Source organism: Acinonyx jubatus, chromosome D3 (genome assembly GCF_027475565.1).
Source record: "Acinonyx jubatus isolate Ajub_Pintada_27869175 chromosome D3, VMU_Ajub_asm_v1.0, whole genome shotgun sequence".
Classification (NCBI taxonomy): domain Eukaryota; kingdom Metazoa; phylum Chordata; class Mammalia; order Carnivora; family Felidae; genus Acinonyx; species Acinonyx jubatus.
In genome coordinates, this window is record NC_069392.1 from 28,332,345 (window position 1) to 28,360,035 (window position 27,691).

The 27,691-nt window shown below is 45.1% G+C and overlaps 1 protein-coding gene across 5 annotated transcripts in view; it reads right to left on the reverse strand.

Moving 5' to 3' along the window:
• Positions 1–27,691, reverse strand: part of LOC106983596 (protein HIRA) — a 104,936-nt gene that overhangs the window by 39,714 nt on the left and 37,531 nt on the right. For 4 of the 5 annotated variants that reach the window (XM_027049623.2, XM_027049622.2, XM_053206324.1 and 1 more), the window contains 11 exons: positions 26,423–26,517; positions 19,010–19,105; positions 17,682–17,842; positions 15,694–15,861; positions 13,884–13,997; positions 11,838–11,908; positions 11,081–11,186; positions 9,011–9,226; positions 7,994–8,079; positions 3,393–3,590; positions 2,083–2,244 (listed from right to left, as the gene is read on the reverse strand). In XM_027049623.2, the coding sequence (XP_026905424.1) occupies positions 2,083–2,244; positions 3,393–3,590; positions 7,994–8,079; positions 9,011–9,226; positions 11,081–11,186; positions 11,838–11,908; positions 13,884–13,997; positions 15,694–15,861; positions 17,682–17,842; positions 19,010–19,105; positions 26,423–26,517 (1,473 nt within the window). Of the gene's footprint in view, positions 1–2,082; positions 2,245–3,392; positions 3,591–7,993; positions 8,080–9,010; positions 9,227–11,080; positions 11,187–11,837; positions 11,909–13,883; positions 13,998–15,693; positions 15,862–17,681; positions 17,843–19,009; positions 19,106–26,099; positions 26,168–26,422; positions 26,518–27,691 lie in introns of all 5 variants that reach the window. The other variant, XM_053206325.1, reaches the window with a different exon arrangement.

Genomic DNA, 27,691 nt, shown 5'->3' on the forward strand with positions numbered 1-27,691 from the left:
GTGTCATATAGATTTACATCTGTATTCTAAGAGTTTTAAAGTTTTAGCTCTTACATTTAGTTCTTTGACCCATTTTAAGTTAATTTTTGTATGTGGGATGTTTACTAACCTTTCCTCACATTTTGTTTTATCTTTCATGTCTTTAAGTATACTTACTTTACAGTCTTTACCTGGCAATTCTCTCTTCTATGATCAAATTTATAAAAAAGTCTAAACCTGTTCATTATGTCTCCTGACATTTGTATGTAATACACTGTTTCTTCATGTGTTTTGTTACTTTGGATTCTGAGTCCCTCTTTGGCAGTGCTTTGTCAGTGGGAATGCTGTACTTGCTGGGGTGAGGGAAATGGCAGTGGGGATTTGCACTGGTTTTGCCAAGGGCCTCTGGGTGTTAATTAGTCAAAAATCTCCTTTTGTGTTCATTTCTTTGCTTGATGGTTTCGAGATGACGTGGTTAGTGTTAAACATCCCCAATCCACAGGAGGGCAGGCCTGTGGCTATACAGTCTGTTTTCCTAACCCTGAGGACTGGCTGAGATATTTCAACTTCTTGGCCATGTTCTCATGCTGCCCTTCAGGCTTTTTCTGTCCTCTCTCTCACTAGAGGTATACTTTGTCAAGAAGTTTGACTTAATGTTAGTGTCTTAGTTCCAACCCACTACATGGCTCAGGCCCAAGGCCCTGTCTTGAATCTTTGTGGCCATTAAAACTCAAGGTTACCATGTAGGTAACCCCTCCCAGCCCAACACCCTGGTCATTTTGTTTACTCTTAGATTTTGGCTCCAGGGGATTTCCCTTACTTTATCATCAACTGGTTACATGTTTTAAGCATATGTATTGCAGTTCATCCACCACTTCAAAGTACTGAGCAGCAGGAAGGTTTTCAGATCCTCCATACTACTAGACAGAGAAACTGCTAGATAAAGAGATCGTGTGGAATACCTGTATACTAAAACAGGCATGATCACACTATAGAGTAGAATACAAGGTCCTGCACCAAGGTCAAAGATGCAGTAGCTGACCTGAGAGTCCTCCCATGCTGGTCTCCAGAGGCCGTTCTCCAAGGAGAACAAATTCTGATTAGACAAGCAGTTTTGAGATCATGAGTCAAGTCCTGGAGACAGCATATTACAGCTTTAGCTCCAAGACATAGTCTACTGCAAGGTCAGGTCTCATCACAAATGCTCCCTTTGTTGAGTGCCTGTTGGTTGTGTGGTAACTGCAAGAGTCTGTGACAAATGTCCTGCATTTAGCTGATAGTGGCAAAGGCTAGGTAGGGTGCTGCTGAGCCTGTCGTGTCAAGCTGGGGTGCAACCTCAAGAGGACATCACTTAAGGCCTTGGCACCTCTGTAGGAAGCTGGCCCAGCCCACCTCTAACTCCCCCAAACTCCTACCTCACTGGGCTATGCAGTGAAATCTGTGTCGTGGTGGACTCATGGTCATGGAGCTGGGGACACACTCCCCAGGAATCAGAAAAGCTCTGTGCCAACAAACCCACTTGCTCTAGCCACCTCAGGAGGACTGTAATTCCAAGAAATAGGCTACATCCCATGTGGCTTGGTTGCCGTGTGCTAAGGGAGATGCAGAGAATGGGGCGAGTAGCATAGAGCTTGTAAGAGCTCAGAAGCTTATATACTTGCATGAAGACCTCTTCTCTATCATTTTTATCTCTGCTCCCAAACACCTGGTCAGTGTCTGAGCAGGCCATTACTTCCATGATGCGGCAGTATCACAGCCTTCTATTTCCCCACCCAATCTCCCATTCCTCTTCTAGGCAAACTCGGCTCCATTCAAACAATGACCTTGAACTCCACAGAGCCTCTGCACTGACCAGCCCTTGTGGTGTTGTTGCCCTCGATGTTCTTTGTGTCTGTTCTGTACCCGCCATGGCTTCTTCCAATCATTTTCCCACTTGGAAAACCTGCTCCTTTCTCCTTGGACTCAGGGGCTCCTGAGTCCACAGGGACCAGAGTGTGCTCCTGCATGGGAAAGCAGGCTGCTTGGTGGGAAAGTGGCTGCTGCACTGCTAGCTGAGATTGTGTCCTACTTGGTCTCTTGGGGGCCCACACAGCCACCACCTACCTTTCCACAGTTGTTGGAGTCACACTGGTCAAGGCAGGAGCACCTGGCGTGGCTTTAGACCGCTCCGTGAATCGGGAGTCAAATGCTTTCATGGGTTCGATCTTGGACGGGGTTGTTAACACGGAGGGTGACGATGCAGCAGGAGTCGAGGTAGCATTCACACTGGGGGTGGGGAGTAAGAAGATGGGAGAGTACGTTAAGCACAATCCATCAAGCATTTGGGAGTCCTACATTTGTGTTATCGGGAGCCAAATAAAAGGGCCACAGATATCAAACTTCTATAAATACAATTTCAAGATGTAATCTACTATTCTTATTTCTTCAATATTTTCATCTGTAAAAATCAGGAAGTTTGGCTAGTGAGAAGGTCATGAGCAAATGCACTCACATTTGCCCCACTGTATTGTTGTGAGAGATTCTAGAGGTAGCATGAGGCCTAGAAAGTGGCTCTTACAACCTTTCTCACTATACAGCCCTACCTCCACAACTTGAATACAGCATTTCCATCCCAAACCACTCCAAACCAAAGCAGCTTTTCCTACTTTGACTAATGGTCTAACAAGAAAAGTCCCCACCCAGGGTCCTGAAGTCACTGTCTATTTCCAGCCTTCATGCTCAGCCAAACACACTGTGGCCTGGGAAGCCCCTCTCTCATCCCGCCTTGGCAATATGCGATCTTCATACTCTCCTCCAAGTGTTCATCTCATAGCCCTTGTCTTCTCCACAGAGAATAGGCCTAGGCATGAGTCTAAGTTTCCCCCATGCCCAAGCACATCACACATGCTGAGTCCCAAAGCCACTGGGCCTCCTACTGACCACATCCACCCACCTGGACCCCACAACAGACACCTGGCAGGCATCCTGGAGTTCCTTCCTCCTCTCCCAGGACCTGCAAGGCCAACTGTTAAAATGTCTCACAGATCTGGAGCTGTCTATCCTTCCCCAGACACCCTTCCTGAGATGACTGGTGTGGCAATGATCTCCACCGTGCGTGGGGGCCTAAGCCACTTCAAATGTAGAACTGCTGGAAAGTGGGGCTGACCCTGGGGCAGGCAATGCATCCCTGGGTGGTTCGCACCCTTAGGAGTGAGGAGTGCATCTTGGGACTGCATCTTGCCCCAGGAGGTGAAGTCCTCATGGCCCTGTGCATCAGAGACTCACCTGAACAAGGTCTCCCTCCCAAGCAGGACCTCATCAAAAATCAAGCACCTTTCTTTTTTTTATCGAAGGAGCCATGAAGTGTCAGCGGAACTGTGTCCAAATTTGAACTTTCCCCAGGGACAGGAGCAAGCCTTGGCATGCCCACTCACCTGTCCTTACTGGCAGTATCACCAGCCGGCCTGGCACCAGCTGTCGCCACAGGCTCTGTGGAGGGCTTCGAGGCGCCAAAGGAGTTGGGGGTACTGGAGTCGAGTGGCAGTAGCTGTGGATTGCTATGAGAGGAGAGCATGGTGCCCGCCAGGGAGCCCGAGAGTGGGATGCTGTTAAAGAATGCCGTGGAGAAGTCCCTGTTGTCAAGAACAAAAATCAGCCTGGGAAATCAGACACATCAAGTACTTTCTATGTTTGAAGTGATTTTTTTCTGGGTCCACAGGTGAAGTATTTTCATGGAAGAAAATGTGCCAAGTCGCAGAAAAGTAAAAAGAAAACTAAAATTATGTCATACATTATGTGTAATCGAACCTAAGATGAACTGATACTTCATGTGCCACTAAGAAAGAAGAGGTTATTACCAAATGTAACTGTCAGAAGCTCCTGATTATAAGATGTACCCTAATCTCAGAAATGTTAAAATATGCAGGCGTGTGTCTCAGAACTCATGAAATGCAACACACAGAGCAGGACTCTCTTTCATTATGGGCTGTGTGGATATACGATAATTTACCTAACCAGCCTCTACTGCGGAATGCCAGCGCTGTCTCCCAGCTTTTTCTGTAACAGACACTGCTGTCACAGGTGGCAAGATACTGCAGTGTTAAGGCTAAGGGCCCCGGGCCAACCTGGCCAGGTTTTACTCCTTTGCCATGAACAAGCTCTGGGACCTTGGGCACTTCAACCACTCTGTGCTTCAGGTTTCTATCTGCAAAACAGAAATTCACAGAACCCTCCTGAGACTGGGACTAACGTGGTTAGTGTAGCACACACTTAGAACACATAGTAGCTGCTCAAAGATGCACCCTGTCATAATCATCAGTACAACAGTTGTTTCACAGATTACATGAGATAAAATTCCTAGAAGTGGAATTTCAGCAGCAGCTGGAATGTTCATTGATGAGTTTTGATAAATAGTTCTAAAGTGCCTTCCTTGGAGGTTTAAATTCCAGCTGTGTATCAGAGTGCTTACTTCCCCAAACCGTCACCAACAGTTTTACCAAATTTTTTGATACTTGACAATTTGATGAAAAATGGTACCTTACTACAGTTTTAATAATTTGCAATTACTTTGATGCGAGGTTGAGATTTTTTCATGAGGAAGCATATGATTTCCTTTATCTGGTGAACTGTTTATATTCCTTATTTATTGTTCTACCTGGTTGTCTTTACTATTGATTCCAAGACCTATTTACATATCTAATAAATTCCTTACACGAGCAGGAAGTATTTTCCCCAGGATGCTGTTTTTTTTTTTGTTTGTTTTTGTAAAGACTTTATTTTTAACTAATTTCTATACCCAACAGGAGGCTTGAACTTACAACCCCGAGATTAACAGTTGCATGTTCTTCCAACTGAGCCAGCCAGGTGTCCCCATGATGCTGTTTTGACTCTTTATAGTACAATTTTCCTTGCACCCAAAATGTTTTTTGTGTGGACTAAATTTTGTGCCATAGATCATAAAAATATTCTTTTAAAGAATCTTCTAAAATTTTAAACAAAAAAGTTAAAAAAAAAATCTGAGTTGCTTGGAATGTATCTAATTTTAAGTTGTGATGTAGGGATCTAACTTTGTTTCTATAGGTAAGTAGTCCTGACCCTCTCTCTCTCTCTCTGATGTAATGTAATTTATTACATTAGCTGATGTTTCATCACTGATGCAAAATGCCACATAAATTCCCATAAATATTTGGGCTTACTTTTGCGTTTTCTACTGTATTCCACCACTCTGTCTATTCATATGTCAGTACCCATTTTATTACAGTTTATAAGTTTTAATTTCTGGTGGGGCTAGTCTTCCCTGATTTTCTTTTTCAGAAATATTTCAGTTATTCCTGCTTATTTTTCCACACAAGTTTAGAATGAGCCTGTCTGATTCTGAAAACTCCTGTTGGTTATTTGTATGGGCTCATGTTGAGAGAGATTTATCATTTTTATAATGTCAAATCATCCTAGGGAAGAAATGGATGTACATTTCTAGTTATTTCTTTGAATTTTCCTTTAGGTCACTCAGTAGGATTTTATAATTTTTCTTCATAAAGACCTTCTACATTTCTTGTTACGTTGTAGGCACTGCATTTGTGAAAGTGATCTTCTAAAGGTTGTTGCTGCCACTCGGATCTCATTGTGTTGATTGTATCCACTTTATTATCTTCTTTTATTATCTATGGCAGTTTTCCCAGTTGATTCTCTTGCAGATCACACCATCTTTTAAATAATGATACATCTTACCACCTCCTTTCCAATATATTCTTTCTCTTGACTAATTGTATGACCTAGGACTTCCAGAACAATGTTAAATAATAGTTACCAGACTAGATGCATGCTTAGTTTTTGAATTTACTTTAAAATAAGGTAGTTTTTATCAAGTTAAGGAAGTGCCCATCTGTTTAAATAAATTTTAAATCAGAACAATGTTGAATTTAATAAAGATGTCTCTTAGGCATCTATGGAGATGACCATATATTTCTTTTGATCTTTTGATATGCAGAAGCAAATTAAATTTCCCCAAATTTGAACCACCTTGCTTTCATGAAATAAACCTTACCTGGTCATAGCATATTAACATTTTAACACACTGTAAGTTTCTGTTATTTTATTTAGCATTTTTGCATTGGCGTTCAGAAATGAGATTGATCAGGAATTTATTATGTTCTACCTTTGTCATGTTTTTGATGTAAATCTGTGTTCATTTCAAAAACGGTTTTGTAATGCACTAGAGTATTTTCAAGTATTTTGAATGGTATTAGAATGATCTGTTCCTCTAATTATTAGAATGAAACTTTCTTATAATTTCTCTGTGAAACCTTCTTAGTCTGGTGGCTTTTGGTAGGTTAGTTCTGGGACAGCGTCCTCTATTTCTTCTATAATAATTCATTTGTACAGATTTTCTTCAGTTTTCATAATTTTATTTTCCTCAAAATCACCTTTCAAATTTATTTACACAGAATTCAGTAAAGAAGTCTTTTGTCCTTTTGATTTATTCTTTATCTGTGATTACGTCTACTTAAAATATTTGTGCTTTTTCTTTTCTTGCTTGATTAGTTAAACTAATCATTACCTATTCTGTTGCTACTTGTTTTAACACGGGAGTCAAGAGGGCAAAAAAGCCTTTAAGACCAAAAGAATCAAGTTCTGGTGCCAGAAATAGGTGTCCTGTGGCAGAAAGCTGGCTTAAGGCCAGGTAGAAAGCCACCTAACACCTCTATCTCCTCATCAGGTAGGGCCTGAAAGGATGCTTGGAAAAAAAATGTCACCATCACCACCACCTCCATTACCCTCACTTCCACAGCTTTTCACAGTGTTCAAAGCACAGTCACATGTACCTGTCTCATTTGGTCCTAATAAAAAGTAAGCATGTAGCATTACCCCTGGTAGGTGAACAACGGAAAAAGGCTTGATCAAAGGAAAACCACTCTCTGGGAGGAGTCAGGAGACTTGGCTCCATCTAGTCAGGTCTCTGCCCTCCAGGGCCTCACAGCCCACACCCCCAACATGAGGAGGTCAGATCAGCACATCATATGACAGAAGGTCTCTTCAGACTTCAAAACAACTGCAAAGTGCAGACGACTAGTGTGGGTAGCACCCTGAGCATATTGGTTGAATAAGTATAAAACCTGAAGTCACTTTGACAGCGGGGGGACTATTTCTTTCACACAGGGCCTTACCATCCTTTGAATCAACATGCATTGTTTTGAGGAGAACGACTAATACAAAAGCAAGCCTGACTACAGACTCTGAGACAACAGCAAATGGTGACTGAGTCCACTTTTCCCCTACTTTTCCCCCTCAGGGAAATGTGCCTCAGAGCCCTACCCTCTGTCCAGTAATTCCACTTCTGGGAAGTATCCTGTGGTAACAGTCATGGGTGTGCTCAAAGATTAATTTACAATCACAAAACACTGGACACAAACTACAAGTCTACACTTAAGGGGCTGGTCAAGTAAATCATGGTGCATTCACAACCTGGGAACCTGGACAATCAGCAAGTCTTTGCTTCAGAGGACTATTTATTAAAATGGATGCAAGGTCAAGATACAGGAACAGGTGGGGAAAAAGACCGGAGATACAGATACCAAAATGTTAACAGCAATTATATCTGAGAGACTAGATTAAGGGTAATGTTTATATCCTTCTTTGGGTTTTTACTATTCAAAAATGTGTATAAAAGGGCACAATGAAACAAAAAAAAAATCAGTCCGACTTCTCTCCCTGGTTTCTTCAATGCCCCACCAACAATGAGGCAGAACTGGCCGTGTGGACACACAGGCCCTGTGAAGGTGCCCTTGCCTTCCAGCCTGTCACAGGCTCCTCCCAGCCCACCTTCTGCATGAGTCAAATGTGCATAAGGGCTCTGCAGGAAGCACAGGGCTTTGAGGCTGGTGGGAAGCTGGGCTCTACTCCCCCATTTCCAGATTCTAGGGGTCGGATTGACCCAAGAGCCTGTGAAGACCCTGATTATGAAAGTGCTAACTGGTGAAAGGAGAGAGGAAGAACTCCCCAGATAAAGCCACAGAAAGCTCGGTGAGTGAATAAGTACCCGGTGTCCAGCTGTGCTATGCAGAGAGGTGTGATTCTTCTGCGACCATCTGCAGTCCGAGTCTCAACTTGTTTCTTCAAAAGATTCTGGCAAAATAGAGTGACATATATGAATGGAAAAGTTTCTGCCAAGCACCTCCACATATAAAAAAATAAGGCTTCTAAAGAAATGAATTCTAACTTCCTTTTCTATGGCCTTCTCGTCCAACTAAACTCAGCCACTGAGCAAGCATTTTTGTCAGGGTGAGCATTCAACTTCCTGCATGGTAAAGCAGCAATGACAGAAAGCTCCCAGTTGAACTGGCTTCAGTACCTTGCTCTTATCACCTGCACTGCAGGCCTGGCCAGGTTTCCTAGGCAGTGAGCATATGCCAGTCTGGCCACTCTCAACCAGCAGCCAGGGGGCTCAATGAGGGAACAAATGAAACCTGTATCCGTGAGCCACTCTTGTCTCTAAGTTGTGATTTGCAAATCTTCTTTCATCAGAGTCATTTCTTCTACTGAAGGCTCATAAAACCAAAGGTTCCCAGGCACACATTGTGTCCAAATTACAGATTTGTTGCCCTGTATAGGTCCTGGAGATCATTTAAGTTCCCCAGGTGATCCTGACGTTTCCTGCTCTGTTCCTGCCCCATCTCCACCCCCTCAGTGAGACATGGGCTTCCAGAGGAAGAAGGGGGAACCCATTGATATATCCTAAGGACAGAACCTGACACCCACTGTTCTCAGTATCTAAAATTTCCTAGAAAGGCTAGAAGTGAGGTTTGGAAGCTCCTATAAGAAATGATATCCTCTACAGAGGTCTTTGATAAAGTGCCTTAGGCCCCATTACTACCTCATGCAGCTGATGGCAATGGGGCCAAGTGGCCCCAAACTGGCTTACCCCTGGGTCCTGTTCTAGGCACAGCATACACCTGCTTACCGAATTGTGTCTGTGCTATGTTCAGACCGCTTGTTCCCCCTGCTCTGTCCCTGGGTGTGTACCCATGTCCTCAGGGCTATGGGGACGAGCCCTCACCTTCCTAATGTCTTCTAGACTCTCCCCATTGACAACACCAGCAACTGAGGTAGCTGAACTTGTCTCTCTGGCCGAGGCACTCTTGTGGTCCAGCTGCTGTTGTTGCTGCCTGCGCTGGTATTTGAGCATCTCTGGGTTCTCGATGACAGCTGTGGAGAGCTGGGCCTCAGTCATGATGGCCAAGCTCTTGCCATAGGTAGACTGGTGAATGCGGCTCTAGGGGAAGCAGAGAGAAGTGCAACAGACCAGCTGTGAGCAGCAACGTGGTGGCTAGTGCCCACCAGTGGGTGAGTTGCGTGTTGACTCTCCTGGTTCTGAGAATGGAAAGGGTCTTGGGCAGTGGTCCCAGGTTCTTAAATCACCCCAAGTACCCCAAACACTTTTTGGGAATCAGACACTGAAGTTCAGAGCCTTCTCACACCATTCTTGTTTGCTGTCATCAGTTCCATGTGAATGGAAGTTACCATGGGGCTGCTAACAGTATCTAAGAGTAAGGGAATGTCTGGCATAGCAAACCTGGGGAAATCTTTCTCTGCCTCTCCTGTCCCCCAACATGTCCTGACCCTTCTGAGCAGGGTCCCTCCCTTCACCTTCCTAGGTCTCATTAATTCAATGCCACAACAAGCCAGACAGGACCCCATGTTGGCAGGGATAGCATCCCCAGCACGTTAGAGTGACTGGTGTGATGAAGAGTAGACTCACAAGGAAGGCCTAATGACCAACACGGAGGCCAGCAGGACATATGCCTCACAGCAGAGGATGCTGGGCAGGGGGAGGTCACGCCTTGGGATTCGTTTCTGCAGGGCCTGGTGTGTTGTGTGTGGCTGGGAACTTCCCTCCTTTGCTACCTGTCCCTTCTGCCCTCAATCCCTCCCCTGGAATCTGGAGGAGAATTCAGAGTCTGGCAGATGTTTACCTGTGTGTCTCAAACATGGGGTCCCTGCCTGCCATTTGGGAAAAGGTAAGCTAGATGGCATTATTTTGTAGCCCTCCCCGCCACTGCCCTCCACCAGACTCTCCAATGGGGAGGAGAGTGCATAGGGATCCCAGGTTACCTGATGACAGTGACAAGGCAGAAAGACCTGAAGCCACTGAGACACTCATCCCTTCATTGACAAGTGACTCTTGGGGTGCCAGGCCATTTTAGGTGCTGTCATCAAGGCAGACCCCTATGCCCAAGGGGTTTACTTCATAGCATGAAGTCCACACAGTAGCTTATGAGGGAGCCTCTACTAGTAATTGCAGCTCGAAGGGGAGAGCTGCCCACCTGCTCTGGGCTTTCACAAGGCTCCTTTCAGACAAATGAATACATTCCACTGAGCGGTGGCAAAGGCCCATCTGTAGAAACGTCTGCCTTCTAAGTCTATGGTCCATAAAGCAGGGCCTTTCCTAAAGTCCTTGAAGAAGGGCACGTGGGTCACCCTGTCCTGGGCAGAGAGCACAGAGGGGAGGAAGCCTATGGGCCTGGCCCATGGTTCTGTTCTCATAATTAAGGGTTGTGTATGGTCTTGGCGAAGAGTCACACTATTTTCTGAGGCTTAGTTTACCTTGTTGATAAAATGAATGAGCCTTGCCTTGAAGGGTTTTATAGAATTCAAATGAAATAATATATGCAAAATACATGGCCCAGAGTCTGGCGTGCAGCAAGTGCTAAGAAACCATCAATGTTACTGCTCTATGGCAACTATGTTTGCATGACATAATGGGGAAAGGGACGTGAACAGGAACCCTTAGGAGTCACTCTTGCTATCTCCCACATGTGAAAACATCCCAGTGTGTGGCTAATTATCACCTCAAGAACAGATGCCCAAAGTTGTTTTATTCTTAGTTCCAGAACTGATTTCTGACATGAATGAGAGCCTCATCTTTATTTAATCTATTTTGTAAAAAAAAAAAAAAAAAAAAATTACCATCTGTACGAGACAAATACCCAAGAATACTTTAAGAAACAATGTGTCTGTGTATGTCCTAAGGAGAGGGTCCAATCGAAGGGGCTGTGGTGGCCATTTCTGTGGCCCAAGAGCAAGCGCAGCACTCAGGCTACCAGTTGGAGGTGTACTGTTCTCCTACCTTCTCCTCCTCGCTCAGGGGGTCTCCAAGCTCATCCTGGGAGAAATCTAGAAACGCCACAGAGCCATCCATGGAGCACACCAAGATGCCCAGCCCATTCAGAGTCCTGAAAAAGATGGCTATTAGCAGTCTGGGAGCAAGTCCCTATGGGGCTTAACCACACCTCCAAGGCTGGACCGGGAGGGTAGCATGCAGGGTTCTTCTCAGATGCCAGAAACCCCTTGTTCCCTTCTATGGCATTCCTTGGTAGGGTGGGGGCAGGGGAGACAATCACACTGCAGAAGGTTCTGGAGCCCTTTAGTTCTTTGCACATGTACAAAGTATCTCTCACCATGTATTCTGTAAGAATTTCACTTTTATTTATTTTGAAACCATGTTTTAAAAAAACATGAGGGAATATACATCTAAATGAGGTCATTGCGAAGCAACAAATGTGTCTTCATACTTATGCTAATCTGGTTCATGCAATGACAGAGTGAAGTAAAACCAGGATCACAGCACTTTTTCCCCAAATGTCAGTTTGCCTGAGGAACTATTTTCCAGGGGCAAATGCCAACAAAGCAGGAAGCATAGCAGCTGACACTCTCAGAATGTCAGGCCCAAGCTGCCCTTTCTTGAATCATTTGCTCTGGCTACCACACCTGGGGAGGGGGGGTGGCCCTGACTGCCTGACCCCAGTCACATCTGGAAGGCCTCATGTTCCTGTGTGTAGCTTCTCTTTTCCTAGCCTGTGCACTGTAATAAGAATCCATCTTACCAGGAAATATCCATGATGGATTTGTCGAATAGCTCATGGATGACAACCAAAGGCCGTTTCAGACATGTGAGCTGGAAGGAAAGAAGCAGCAAAGGTTAATGTAATGAACAAAAACTGTTTTTCGTGCACTCAGTTCTGTTAATACCAACAGTCCTAGAAGCTTGGTCTGAGTTTTTGTTGACATACAAGGCATATTCAACTCTATTCAAATAGCAACCAGCAAGATCCAAACCTGTGCAAACCAAAACCTGACATTTTAGTGTGGTCTCTGTCTGAAGGGCTCGCTGTAGTCTGGCTGGGGAGATGGCTTCATAAATGGACAATCTAGAAGGGAGAATGGGGTTCCAGAAAGACCATGACCTGAGCAGAAGTTTACAAGCAAGGGATGGGATGCCAAGGCCTGGGCAGAAGATGAGGCAGCAAAAGTAGTGCCCAGGACAGGAAAACAGCCTCAGAGAAGCCAGCACATCTCCTCTTGGCCCAAGGAGTTCTGGTACATACGTATGCAAAGCTGGGTATAACTGGTTACATACATCCCACGGGCTCATTCTACAAAGTATGTGCAGATAGTTCAGAAACACCAAAAACAGTTTAAGTTGCCCTCAATCCAGATCTAAAGTTAACCACTATTAACACTTGGATGAGTTATTTTCTTTCGGTCTTTCTTGTGCAAATATTTTATTCTTTGGCACATGATAACTTTTTTATTTAATACATTATGTCATTAAACACCCTGTAAAAACCTGTCTTTGATGACTGCACAAGATTCACCACATGCACACTTATATCTAGTCACTCAAAGTTTGGGCTATGTGCTGTCTCCCTGTTCCCACAGCTCATATACTAGTGTCTGGACACCCTGCTGACAAGGTCCTGGGGCCACAGTGCGGTGGGTGGGAGGGAACACCTTTTGCATGGCTCCCATCAAGTGCTGCTTCTATAGGGGAAGAGTTGCTGTGGCCACCCTAGTCCCGAGGAAAGGGAGTCTGAACTACTTGGAATCCACAAGAAGACTCTTGTCCTTACTCTAATTCCACTTCCAGAAAAAAATAGCACTGTCTCTCCTCCCAAAAATGTGCCTACAGACCACTCAGAAATCTGGAACCTTTCTGAACATCTGACCTCAGCATTCTAAGAAAATGAATATATGATCAGTGATGTTTTGGGTAAAGCACCACAAATGAAACTCCAGGCCAGAAGGAGCCCAGGAAGAACACACCTGGAACTACCTATGGTAGGGTTCAGGTTCTGAAATGTCACATGAATACGGGCCTAAAAAAAAAAAAAAATCAGTGTACACACAGCAATCAATTTCTCTGTGACAAAGAACTGTAATAAATGCTGCCAGAGGATAACCTTCAAGTCTACAACTATAAGTCCACTCTGCTTACAGGGAACTTGTAATTAGTTAGCAATAAACTAATGCCAAATTAGCTAAATGCTAATGCTAAATGCGACAACACACATGAATCTCAACAATATTATGCTAAGTGAAAGCAATGCAGGACATAAAAAGTAAACACTGCACAACTCATCAATGTGACAGACATTGTTGGGGTGGCTGCCTTGGCCAAGGGGTGTTGGGAAGTAGGTTCTTGACTGGGCAGGGATGAGGGGTTCTGGGGTGGTGGTTACACTGGTGTAAACATGTATGACAATGCATTGACCTGTATACTTCAGGTGAATACATTTGCTGTAGGTTATATAAGGACACAAAGTTTTTCTAAAAGGAAGCAAACATAGCATGCCAACTGAAGGTATTCCCTGAATCTGGACATAAGAGTTGCTCTGACTGGGGCTCAGGGTGGCCTCTCCTAGCTCACCCCAAGCCTAGTCTTCAGCACTTCCTTCCTCCTGGGGTAATGAGAGGGCCTGACCCCAGATCTGGGGCAGAAACACACACTGAGCACCACTGAAAGTAGAGGGTAGGGGAGTCACTCCAAGCCTCTGGGCTCTGCCTCCTTCACCAGTTCCTTCTCCTTTGCCCTGCAGGAGCCACAAAAGGTCTTGGTGGGGGAGGTGGGGAGGGAAGGAGTGGGGGCTCACCCAGACAGAGAGAGAACGGTCCTTGCTGCCAACAGCACAGCAGCAATATGGGCAGCTGGGCTTTGCAGAACTCCCATTCTTCTGCTTCTTTTTGAAGATTTTTGGGTTGAATTTCTAAACCAAATAACAAATGTTAAAATAATTAATCAAGCATCAAGCACAAACCCTATGCCCAGTATCAGAAATATAGCACAATACCAGTCTGTTGGTGGGAAACCCACACTGACATTCTCCCAGCCCCAGGCACTCAGCATACTTTATTTCATCTTCATAACTACCCAGGAGGCATTTTGCTGAGGATGAAATGGAGTCTCAGAGAGGCCAGGAAACATGGGCCAAGTCACCCAATGATAAGTGGTGAGACAAGGATTTGAGGCTGGCTCTACCAACTCTACATTTCTGGGCTTGCAGCCAGGTTGATGGCATGGGAGCTACTGAAGCTTGCTCTCTGAATTCCTCCTGGCCTGGGCAAGGCCAGTTCCAGGATGTGGCTTTAGGGATAAGGTCCTGACAGAGGTCAATGGGACTGTCAGATGTCTACTCCATTAATCCCTTCCCCTTCACTGTAGTTGTTGCTCGGAGTCAAAACTAGCAGATGCTGATCAGCCCCGCATGATCTCACTTGGCCAGGACAATGGCTAAGTCACGCTAAAGTGCACTCTGGGGTTTATCCTCAGTGTAACCTGGGTGCTGCTTTTGGCAAGGCTGGAAGCACACAGAGAGCTCCCTGCCACATTCCTGAATTGAAAGGGGTGGGAACTCTAGAGTCAGAGCTGGAATCCCCACGCCAGGACAACTGAGGAGGAAAGGTGGCTCCGGGGAGCCTGAGGTCAGCTGGCCTGGCCCAGAGGGGTTCTAATCCCAGAGGCTAGGCAAGAATAGCCAGGTGCAGAGAGACCAGAAACATAGAACCTGGAGGTGTGCATCCTGGGCTTGAGTCTTGGCTACCCTGGGTTGGCTGAGAGGCCTCAGTACCATGATCTCACAAAACTACTCTTAAACAGTGCCTGTGAGGACCACTTGACAGAGTCATGTGGAAGCACCGTGCTAACCCGAAGCAGTGATTTTTCAAATATTTTAGTAACAAGGGCCTGGCTTTGAACAAAGTCCTACGTGGGCTCTAATACAAAAAAAAATTAAGGAAGTAATATTTTATTTGTATAAAAGTTATAAATATTTTAAACTACAATATACAATATTTATCATGAATTTAAACAATGGTAAGGATGAGCCCATTTTAAGGAATACAAAAAAACTGAGATCAGAGTCCTGGATGATCCTTCACTTTTACCAACCTTTAGCCCACCAACTTATTTTCTTCGTTTTGGTTGCCCAGTGCTGAGAAAATCCTCGTTAATAGTAGCCCGCATCTGCTGGCTCCCATGTTGACTGGGCGGGGCAACTCCAGACTCAGGTGATCCACAGCACGGCCTCATAGCTATGACTGTCCAGTGCTGGGGTGCAGGAACATGTGCTCAACAGGCACATGGACTGCACCTGTGCTCCCGAGTCTGGCTCGTGGGGCACTTGTCAGGACCAGCAAGCTTGAGCACCGTGACCTGACCCAAATGTGTAAAAAGGCTAGTGTGGAGCTACAGTGTTCCCAATCACAGATTGATTTTGGTGATACTCATTAAAACATGTGAATATATATTGTTTTGTAAAATCACTTCAAAAACTGTGAAACGTAAGTATTTAAAATGAAACAAGGATGTGGCATGTGCTGACTCTCAGAGCCCACCACCACAGTCCCACATTTGACCCAGCCTTGAGGCAAGGCACCTCCCAGGCTGAGGCTAAGCACACTCACAACAACAGTCACAGCTTTCCGGTGCCCGACAAAGTCCATGTTGGTCTTCCAGCCCTCCCGTTCAATGATCTGGGCAGTGGGGCCAGAGTTGTTCATGGCGTGGGCAGACACCAGGTAGTGCCCATCAGGTGACCAGCTGAGCCGCAACACATGGGTTGTCCCTCCACACTGAAAGAAACATCTGCAATTGGAAGGAGCTCAAAGCCAATTGTGTGACCAACACTGTGGCCTAAAGAATAGAGGTGAATTCTGATTTATAAATGTATGATAGCGGAGCATGTACCCAAGCTTCTGGCTACATGAATAGCTGTAACTCCAGTCTCTCCAGATGATGTAACAAAAAAGGTGCTGTTAGATGAGACTGGGAGCTGCAGCATCCTACACTCCCCTACGGGAGCTGAACACCACACAGTGGCATAGGCCTCAGGGGATCTGCAGGACAGCCACCTCTTTTAACTCTCAATTCTGCATGGGTCAAATCTATCTGGTCACCGACCTCTTTCTTCTGCCCAGCATGTTAACCCTACCACATGAGGTCTGCAGAACATTCACTTCCGTGGAAGAAGAGTCCTATGGACCCTCAGGAGCCAGTCTCTGTGAGGCAGCCAGTAACCATGAGCCACTATGTGCTCTCTCGAGCCTGCCTCCTCAACTGAAGCCTGGTGGTGTTACTAGCAAAGGAGAAGAGCTTCATAAAGTCCATATCAACTATAAAACACATAGCAGAAAGGCACTGTTTACCTGACCTGGTCTAGGGCTGAAACGAGACATCTTTCCACATTATTATTACTGCAAAGTAAGATGATATGGGCCATAAAACCAGCCCCCTAAAGCTCAAGGTTGGCTTAGGGCAGTTTTAAAGACTTAAGAGTCAAGATCTTGGCCTCATAGCCCCAGAAGAGGGCAGGACAAGGTGGGGCCTGAATGCAGTGACACATCTGCCTCAACTTCCAGCTGGGTCACAGGCCCAGGCAGGACAGGCTGACCCCAGAGGCTGAGGAGTCCTGTCTGCTCCCACTGGGACTCCAAACACCCCTGCCCATCTTCCATAACTGCCCACAGGAGCCTCGCTAGTGGGACCCCACTGACTAGTCACTGGAACCTTGAGGAGGAGCCCCAAAAGGCATGAAGGCCCATGTCCCCTGTTCCAGACTATAGCCAAGAAGGGCAAGATTAAGTAGGGTGAATAACAGTGCTAATGTGGTGCTGTTGGTTTGGGGAAAACGGAATACATGATTTCCACCTTCCTTCTACAGCCAGCCCTGAACCGTGGGGGAACGTCTATTCCTCCTGCAAAACTTTGCTCACAGCCCTTCCTCTGAGAAGCCTTCCCTGATGCGATCACTGCTCCTGGGCTATTTCTGCACATTCTGAACAACTCCACCACCATGCTCACAACTGATGTGAAAGTCTATCTTTCCCACCAGGCTCTAAGCTTCAAGGGAGAGACTCCATCTTAGTCCACTTTCATTTCATTTACCTAATACTGCCCTTCGCACAGTAGGCACTTAAGATCTGATTCCATATGAAATGAGAACCCAAATAAAGGAAGAGACAGTAAAATACTTTACAAGTCACTGCAGTTCAACCTCTAGACATTGTGCACACTGTACTCATAACGCTAGCCTAGAAAGATGTTGGATGGCCTGCAGAGTGCAAGTCAGTGAGCAAAGCCACAGCACAGTTAGGAAAAATAAAAGAGAGGGTCTCCTCCACCTGTGTGGCACAATGGTGAGGGAGCATTGCTAAGGGGTTTTCTTCAGCTTTTTCTCACTTCAAAGTTGGACATTTAATACCATCTGAGAAATGAAAGATTTTCATCATCTGACTCTTTGGGGCAGAGGGCCTGCCCCAGAGAACCCTGACCAGTCTGCTCAGGCCCTGGAACTCCGCATTCACCCATGAGGTCTGGACCCCAGCCAGTTCCTCCTCTGTGCACTGAGGCCAGTGGGGGCTGATGGACCAAGCTCCCTGGGCTGGATCCTTACCTCATCAAAAGGCTTGGTGATGCTGGTCTCCAACTGCCAGTCCAGCGTTCTCCACACCTTCAGGCTGCGGTCGTCAGCTTGAGAGGCAATGTATTTACCAACAGGGTCCCAGGTCAACCCCTTTACCAACCCAGAATGGCCTCTCAGAGTAGCGAGAATTTCTGTGGAGAAAAAGAAGAGATTGGAAAGGTATTAGCTAAGGGAAAATGATGAGTCTGTCTAAACATGAGCTGCAATCCATGGGCTATGGAATGGTTAGCCAAGAGAAGGGACCTCAGGAGTCTACCTTCGTCAGCTCCCACCCCTGGGCACAAGCAGAAGAGCCCCCTAATCTGATCTCTATCAAGGCAAAGCAACTTGAAGGAAGGACTGCACCCAGGAGGCAGGCACGATGCATGAGCCCCCTAAAGGGCAGGCAAGCAGGGACACAGGCTTGGGCCAGAGGCAAATTCTGCCTCTTGGACTTGTCTGTAGTTGGTAGCTCTGCCAGTGGTTTCCCTTTCTGAACAGAAGGTCATGCCCACCTGGGCTCTGACATCAGCATTTCTGATGTGAACCTCCCTGGCAGCTCCCCCATAAGGAGCTGGCCTGACAGCTCAGGGGAAAGGGCACCGTGCTAAAAGTCCTTTGTAAGTCATCACTGAGACAAAGGTGTGTGGGACGGCACATCCTAAGGATCTATAATCTAAATACTACTCCAGCACTCCATGACCAGGATGAAAATGGACCTACACATCTTGGTGGCTTATAAAGAGAGAATATGACTTGGATCAAGGTCACGGGGGATGCTTCTTAGCCCATGAAGAAAACATATTCCAGATACTAGCAGAAAGAGGATATGTATCTTACCAGTTATAATCTGCAGTGATATGCCAGGTTATGCCATCTGTTGTGACTTTAAACACATTAATAAGAAAAACAATCTTTTGCAAAACTGGATTTGTTAGGCTGTATGTGCTCAAAGGCTTCAGAGAGTAGATGGCAACTGAGTGAAGGCTGGACCCCAGTGGCGGGAAGCCATACCCTCAAGGGCTTATGTGTATGTGCGGGTGCCAGGTGCCCAAGTACATGCGATGCCATCCTATCAGCCTCATGATCTGCAGCACATCCATGCTAACACTCATTTATAATTTTCTTTAACATAAACCTCTTTTAAAACCTTAAACAAATGTCAATGATGCAGAACAAAAGAATGGAGTCTCTGACAAGACAATGTGAATCCTCATCCACTATGAGACACTTGTTGCCACCAGCCTAAGGAGACCAAGAGCCCACGCTGCTCCAGATGAGCGGCCCATTTCTGCCACCACCCAGTCAGAGGCCCAGACCTGGGAACTTCACAGCGTTCCAGATGACGACAGTGTTATCCACGCTGCACGAGGCCAGCCAGGCATCATGGGGAGACCATGCTACATCCATTACATCTGGAAGACAGAGGGCTGGTAGTGAGTCTCTTACCTGGTGCACAGACTTGGCTAGGGGGGTACTCAGCAACGCCTGTCTGCCAAGTGGGCCGGTACCCCTAGCATTCCATGTCTGAGGAAACTTGAGATCATAACTAGACTATTTCTTAAAAACCAATCTGCAAAACTTCCCCACTAATTTTTGAATTGGTCATGACATTTGAAGCATCCAAGTGACCTCAATCACCCCTTTGACAGATGAGGCAACTGAGGATCATAGCTGAGAGGTTGGGGCTATGTAGAACCCTGGCTCTGACACCTGCTGGGTCTGTGGCCTCAGGCTCACTAAGCTTGCTTCTCTGATCCCAATTGGGCCTGAGAGCCCTTTGAGCACTACAGGTACAGCACCTGGCAGAATGTCTGGCACACAGCGCTCAATAGGTACCAAATGAGTGGGACCATCTTCAGGCCCTTCGCACGAACCAGACCTCATCTCCAAGATCCTGCCAGAGCATCCCTCCCCTACAGAGCCCCCAAACACAATTATTCATATTCACTTCTTTTGTGACTCAGTTTTCTCATGTGTAAAATGCAGATTAAAAAAAAAAAACAAAAAACTAAGCTCAGAGGGTTATTACAGGGATTAAATGTGAAAAAGTGCTGTAGCACGGTGCCAGGCACACACCAAGGCATTGATATAGATCAGCTGTGACAGTGACAATGACCAGGCCCATCTCGCCATCCAGGTGTGACTTTTTTCTAACCTCTGTGCCTGGTGCAGTGCTAGGTATGAGAATGGCTGATGAGAGATGAAGAAACAGAAACACGGTGTCAAGTTAACAGCTTTCTAGTCCTCTCCTCACAGGACTTTTTAAAATGTGTAAGCAAAATATTCAAAAGTTCTATTTTGTTTTTTTCTATTTTTAAAAAAAATCTTCAGGGACAGCTTAATGCATTTTTTCCCACATGGTATTGTACTTGGTATTTCACACAGCATACACACTAGTGTGCTGCACTTAGTATTCTTTTTAATTAAAAAAATGTTTATTTTGAGAGAGGAAGAGAGTGTGCATGAGAGAGGGGGAGGGAGGGAGGGAGGGAGGGAGGGAGGGAGGGAGAAGGAATCCCAACCAAGCTCCACGCTGTCACAGCAGAGCCCGATGAGGGGTTCAGTCTCCTGAACTGTGAGATCATGACCTGAGCTGAAATCAAGAGTCAGATGTTTAACTGACTGAGCCACCCAGCCACCCCATGCATTTAGTATTCTAATAGCCTATGTGATCCTGAGGGCTTCTCCTGTTTTGCTCTGTATCCTTTGTCTTTTTTTTATTTATTTAAAAAAAATTTTTTTTTTTTAACATCTATTTTTGAGACAGAGAGAGACAGAGCATGAACAGGAGAGGGTCAGAGACAGAGAGGGAGACACAGAATCTGAAACAGGCTCCAGGCTCTGAGCTGTCAGCACAGAGCCCGACGTGGGGCTTGAACTCACAGACTGTGAGATCATGACCTGAGCCGAAGTCAGACACTTAACCGACTGAGCCACCCAGGCGCCCCTGCGTCCTTTGTCTTTGAGAGCATCCACTACCATAAATAGACCTAATTTAACAATGAACTATAACTGGCTTCCATGTTTTCATGCTAATGAACACACAGCCATATGCCACTCTCTACACTCTGGTTTATTTCTTGTGACTGATGTGGCAAAGTGGGACTCTGGGTAGAAGGCCTAAAGGTTTTCCTAAGTCTAGACTCTCTTAACCCTGTAGACTGCATTCCAGAGACCTCTAGAACTTTACACTTTTATAAGCAGAATGTCCATTTCAAATTCTCTTATTAGCTTGAGGGTTATGATTTTTCCCTTCTAACTTATGAAGTACATTTTTATATTTTAACTTCACTTTGATTAGTAATGAAAGTGAAGATTTTTCACATGTTTGTCTAACAAAGTTGTCTTCTTAGACTATTTTCTTCCTTTCTCGTCTGTTGGGAGGTTTTTTGTGCAGCAGGTCTGACAAACACAAATGTAGTGCCTATAAAAATGAGGAATAGGAACCTCCTCTAGGAGCTTCCAGGCCAGGAGGGGCAAATGTGTAAACATCAGAATTTCACCGCAGTACCTAAGTCTTAGAGCAGAGAAGTAGTCAGCTGAGAATTCCAGAAAGGAGATTTCATTTTCTTAGCAATTTTCATAGACTATTGATAATACAGGCATTAGCTGCAAATTCTATCAGTTTTAACTTCCTAACACCGCAGGCGATTTATGACGTAAAGTCTGTTATTCTCCTTAGTGATGTCTTTTATTGCCTGTTAACCTTCAAAAATACTCTCTCTGCTAGAGGTTTGATAAATATTGAATTCTTCTGCAACAATCCAATTGTTTTCTTCTGCTTTAATTATTTACAATGTTTCTCTCTTTAATATCTGGAATTTATTTCAGTGCATGCTGTACTTAGTGAAGCTCTATATTACTCTCCCCTCATCCACAAACTGTATAATGGTTATTCTATCACTTGTGATAGAATCTCCATAATTGATAACTGATACCTCCTTCACAATACATCAAGTTGTTAGGTACATGTACCTGACTTCCATGTTGGTTAAGTTTTGGTCCCAAACCCATGACATTTTAAATCACTGAAGCTTTGAATGTTTTCTTCCACAACCTTCCTTATAATTCCGAATGCCCTTCAGAGTCACTGCTAAGTTATGCTGTAAATCCACATAAGTGACATAATTTTCTCCCTAAACCCCTGTTTTGGAGTTTCAGTCTTCAGACTATACCACTCCCTCTCCTTCCCATTGCACATCTACATATATCTGACACCCTCCTGCACTTAAAGAGTTATATTTCTGGTCACATGTCATTCCAGAAACTCTCATCATCATCCTTGCTGATTCTAGGAGGATAATCTTTTGTTTTGTTTTGACACAAGGCTCTTGGATCCTTAAACTTCACAGCCTCCTCCAGTGACCTTGGCTTCTACTACCTCAGGCACTCATTCCCAGTCATGTCCAGAGACCCTCCCTGACAGATCACTGCAACTCTTCCCTGGTCTCATTCCAACCCTCCCACACTCCTACCATCAACCCAGTGCTTCCAGCTCCCTCCCTCTCAACTCCAACAGGGCTTGCAGGTGCTATGGGCCTTCTGCTGTCTCCCTATTCGGATTAGAGTCCACCATAACCCTCTGCTCTTCTCCTGTGTTTTCACACGTGCCTGACAAAACCGAGCCTGGTTCAATCTAGCTATTTCCTCCCCTCCCCATCCCAGTCTTTCTTGAGCATCCTCCAATGAGTCTTCCACCCAACAACACCAAAACGAACAGCAGTAGCCAAGGCCATGGGCAGCCTCCATGCCATCAAGTCCAATGGTCAATATCCTCATCCTTACCTGACCCCCAGGCAACATGTGATGCACTGCTTAACCACTTTTCCTTCAAATGCTCTCTCCACTGTCTTAAACTGGCCTCCTCTCCGACTCAGCCTGTTTCACTTGTTCCTCATCACCCCAAAGCCCAACCTCTACCCTTGGCCTCCAGTCCCACCTACGCTTCTCCCCTGTACTCAACTTTCACATATCAAAATGCCTATGCAGCAGGACACTTACACCCCTGCTAGACAATGCAAACCAAACATGCCCCAAAGCATTTCTAAACATTTCCCCCAGCAAACATTTCTGTCCCACCTACACACTTTCCATCAGGTGATGGCATATGCATCCTTACCACCCTCCAGGCCACAGTCAAGGAAGCCGTCCTGATTCCTTTGCTTATCTCACATACCCTACATCCCATCCACCAGGAACTCTGCCTCTGACTACTGCTCCTTGTGACTTCCACTGCCACAACCCAGGTCCACCGTCTCTCACCAAGATTATGTGAGCAGCCTCATCAGTGGTCTCTCTAGTGCCGTCCATAGTCCATGCAGCTGCCACAGGCCTTGCTTCTCTGCTCAAAGCCCTACTGAGCCTTCCCATCTCACTCAAAGAGCCCCTCCTAGAGGCCTAGAAGGCCTGTCCCTGCTTCCCTCCCCTGTTCACTCCTTGTGTCCTAGTTCTCTGAATACACCAAGCACACATCCACACTTCAAGGCTGTTGCCCTGGCTATTCCTTTAGCTTGGTAAGTTCTTTGCATGTGCACACAGTTGTCCCTTAACCTCTACCTGGTCTCCCCTTGCATGTCACCTTCTCAGTGTGGCCTCCTCGAGAACTTCGTCTTATTTTGTTCCCCAGCACTTAACTTCTAGTTTCTGACATGACTAGTTTATTGTCTGTCTCTTCTAAAAGAATGTAAACTCTCTGAGGGTTGAACAGTACTCAGAACATACTGGGTGCTCAATAAATATTTGTTAAAAGAATTTAGGAAAAAATTGCATCTTTATTTTATTCAGTTTTTCCATTTATCAAGTAAGTGGTCATTTTATCTCTCTCAAAAAAGGTTTGTAGTTTAAGTCTTACAGACCTCATATATTTCTTGGTAAGATTATTTCTGGGTATTTATAACTTTTGTTCCTGCTGTATAAGAGTTCTCTTTTTATGATTAGATATTCTAATTTGCTATTACTAATGAAAGATGAATAATTAACAATTTTCTTGGGGAGCCTGGATGGCTCAGTTGGTTAAGTGTCTGACTTCGGCTCAGGTCATGATCTCAGGGTTCGTGAGTTTGAGTCCCGTGTCGGGCTCTGTGCTGACAGCTCAGAGCCTGGAGCCTGCTTCGGATTCTGTGTCTCCCTCTTTCTCTGCCCCTCCCCTGCTCGTGCTCTGTCTCTCAAAAATAAATAAGCGTTAAAAAAAAAATTAAAAAAAGTTTTTTCTTATAGAAGACCAATCCAATGACTTGTTTTTATTAGTCCTAAGTACTTTTCAATGTTTTTTAAGTTCTAACAACTGTGAGTTATAATATTTGCCATTGGTTTGAAAAAGACATAGGACACTTTCAGGTTAAAGAAATAACTTCCTATGGCCATTTTAAAAACATTTTTTAGAAATTGATGCTGAATTATCTGATATTCCTTTCAGAATACCTCCTAAGAAGACTGTCTTTTTAAAAGTAGGCTCCATGCTCAATGTGAGGCTTGAACTCATAACCTTGAGATTAAGAGTCGCATGCTCTACTGACTGAGCCAGCCAGGTTCCCCAACTATCTTTTCTTATTTAACCTCCTAGTATGTTGTTAAGAGTAATAGATTACTTTTACACAAAATTCTTCCAAAGTTACCAAATTCACCTGCATTATGTTTCTTATTTTTCTATCTTTTTTCATATTCATCTATGCTTTGTGTGTGTGTGTGTGTGTGTTAAGTTTTAGAAACCCAGAGTTATATAGCTTCCTTTGAAGAATAAATATTTCTACATTTTGGAATAATTTTCTTAAAAGCTTGAAACAATGCATCAACAAGTCAACAAATAATTTAGTATTAGGAGTCATTTCTGATGACTCCAACTTCTTCATTGGTTAACTACTTTAAGAAGTTTCCCTTAACCTTATGGTATCAATTCTGAAAACTTGCATTTTCTAGATTATATATTTTTTTGGAATTTTATTTTATTTTTTTAGTTTAAAAAACATTATGCTGTACTCTGATGATTTTTTTCCCCTCTAGGTTAAATGTTTTTCTAGACCCTTTACTTCTAATTTCATCTAGGTCTTTTCTTCCTATCCCCCTATTAAGTATGCCAAGTGTATGTTTTTCACGCTTTGCTTTTAAAACCCAGTGTTTTCTATTTATTTCTGCTTTCCCACTGATTTTTCTTCTTCCAACAGTTCTGCCCACCGCTGCTATCAGGACCACTGAATAAGCAGTGGGTAACCCTGCTGAAACTGGGCAACCCTACTTGCCTGGTAAAGGAGAGCCCTGGAGAGAAGTCGAGGTTATGGCTCAGCCCAAGTCTCAGGTTAGGAAACCCATCAAAGGTCTCATTGAGGCCTTACCCCACACTTGAACACCTGCATGGACACTTTCTCCAAGTTCCAGAGGAGCCCAACTAGATAGAGCAACTGTGAATAAGTGAGGTTAAGTTACACGTTTTTATGGCTATCAACAATTACACAATGCTACTCTGTCAGTTTTCAAAAATGTAGAATTAATCTATAGTCACCTAGAGGTAAGTCTGTTCACCTTTAACATGTCTGTAGAGTATTTGCAGAGCATATCCTGTCAGCAGATTATAGCTGATGCCTTCCAAACCTCTCACTCTTGTCCCATTTTCTCCCAGGGCTCCAGGCTCAATTCCAATGGATCTTGTGACATTCTTCCCCATCCCCGCTCCCCAAACTCAGCATATACCACACTGAACTGGTGTCCATCCCTGTAAGCCCACTATCATCGTGGCCTGAGAGAGGACACCACTGGCAATGTAGGCACCAGCTAGGAATCTCCTTTGTCCCTCACTTGCTTTGTCTTAAGAATTTCCCAAGTCATTCTCCCTCTCTATCCCAATTATCCCAGGCCTGGTTCAGGCCCTTGCAGTTTTCATCTGAACCACTAAAACAGGCTCTTCTCTATACCTGTCAGAATGATCCCCCTCTTATACCTTAAAGCTTTTAATGGCTCCTGTCTCTTCCACGATAAAGGCCACCTTCATTAACAGGGAGCAAGAACCATCTGTGTCCTGGTCCTTGATACTCAGCCAGCCCCACTCTGTGCTGCTCCCTTGCCTTGTATGTAAAGATCTAGCAGTGGTGAAATGCTGCCAACCCACCATGCACGTCAGGCCTTTCTGGCTTCTGCTGTCACCCTGACTAGGAAAACACTTCAGGCCATTCTTGGGCAAGACCACAGGCTTCTATTCTGAGGTATAGTCCCTCTAGTATCCCTGGCATCTGAGTGTACAGCACATGGCTTATGACAGCTATTGACCGCCCTTCTTCCTCTTCAGTCCAAATCTGTCCCTTTCCATTCCAAATCTATTAAACATTTTGCGAAATTACTCAAGGTCAAGTGAAAAACTTTTCCTTGAGCCCCTTTTTATGTGTGCTTGTTTCTGTGGAATAAATAAAGTGTGCTTACAGACTTAGTGATCCACTGATGAAGGTAGTGATTCAGTTCACCAGGAAAAACAGCAGAACGTGGGGATTCTACATTGAAGATATAAACATATTCCCCATGAGGGCAGGAGTGGGGGCACTGAATGCAGCTGGAGGCAGGCAGTGGGGATGGTAACTGCACAGACCTTGAGGGACAGGCTGGGTGTGACCGATAGTGATGGGGAGGGACGGCCCAGACGCAAGGCTGCTTTAAGGACCAAAACAGTCCACGGGGGCCGTGGAGGTGCTGCTGCTGATTTCAGACAGCTGCCAGGGCCGCCCACCCCAACAGGCAGCCCCACTCACCGCCTGAGTGACTCCGGAGGATAGAGACACATCGCCACTGCTCCACGTTGGCAAGCTTACCACTGGAGCCGAACACAGTGCTGGGGCCGATGTACCTGTGTGAAAGAGGAGTCAGAAAGGCACTCCAGGCATGCTCTAGGCACTGCACAGAGATGCTCACTGCAGCACAGCTTATCATGGCAGACAGAACAAAGCAAAACCAGACAATGGCTGGAAAGCATTGAATTGGTGAACAACAGAGGCTGATTAGGTAAGTTATGTTCCATGCACTTTATGAAATACCAAATAGCCATCACAAATCTTGTGGTAAAAGACTATCCACTGCATGGTGAAATGTTCACCATATATAATTAAGTGAAAGAAGCAGGCCACAGGACATCTTATACAATATGCTAGATATCAGTATGTAAAGAAAAAGAATACATGTAACATGGGTATCATCTATGCGTGGAAAATGGTTAAGACACACAAAAAATACCAAAATATTAACTTTGGCTTTCTTCGGGTGGTGGGATGGTGATTTTCTTTTATATATTTTTTTCAGATTTCCAAATTATATACTAAATATGTTATTTATGTTGACTAAAGCAGCAAAACCAACAGTCTTTTTAAAGCCCTCTTGGAAAGCACTCATAGCTCCTGCCATGTGAGCAGTTGGGTGGGTCCCCATGAAGGTGGTGTTAACACCATTGATGCACAGAGCCTCTGTTAACATCCTTTGCTCCCATAGAACTCTTAGAGACCCACAGAAAAAGTTCACCGAGTGGACCAAAGGAGACAGCATGCCTTTGCTCTCATGGCCATGTCCATGGGGCCACTTTGGCTAGGCAGTGGGCTAGGGTCTGGTTCCCTAGTCTGACTAGCCCCCAGAGTTACCTGGGGAGCTGGTTATGAAACAGAGTCCCAGGACCCACCCTGAGAGACTCAGTCTAGGTTTAAAGAAAATGTTTTCTAGGTGATGGTTAGTTCATTGTGGGTACAGAGCAGGACTTTGAAGGGGTACTCCTTACTATCCCAGGGTGAGGCTGACAGAGAATGAGGTGAATGGCAAAGAGGGTGGGCTCTGGGTCCCCTCCCCCAAATTCCATCAGAGCACCTTGATGTTTACCTATGTTGTATGTTGGAAAATTTCATTTGGAAAACAAAACAAACAAAACCACCAACATCAGCAATGGACAGGATGAGCTTTTCAGGTAGAAACTCTGCAGCCCTGTAAGGGGGTGACTGAGCAGGTCTCCAGGCAGGTAGGTGGCCTCCTGACACCCTGGT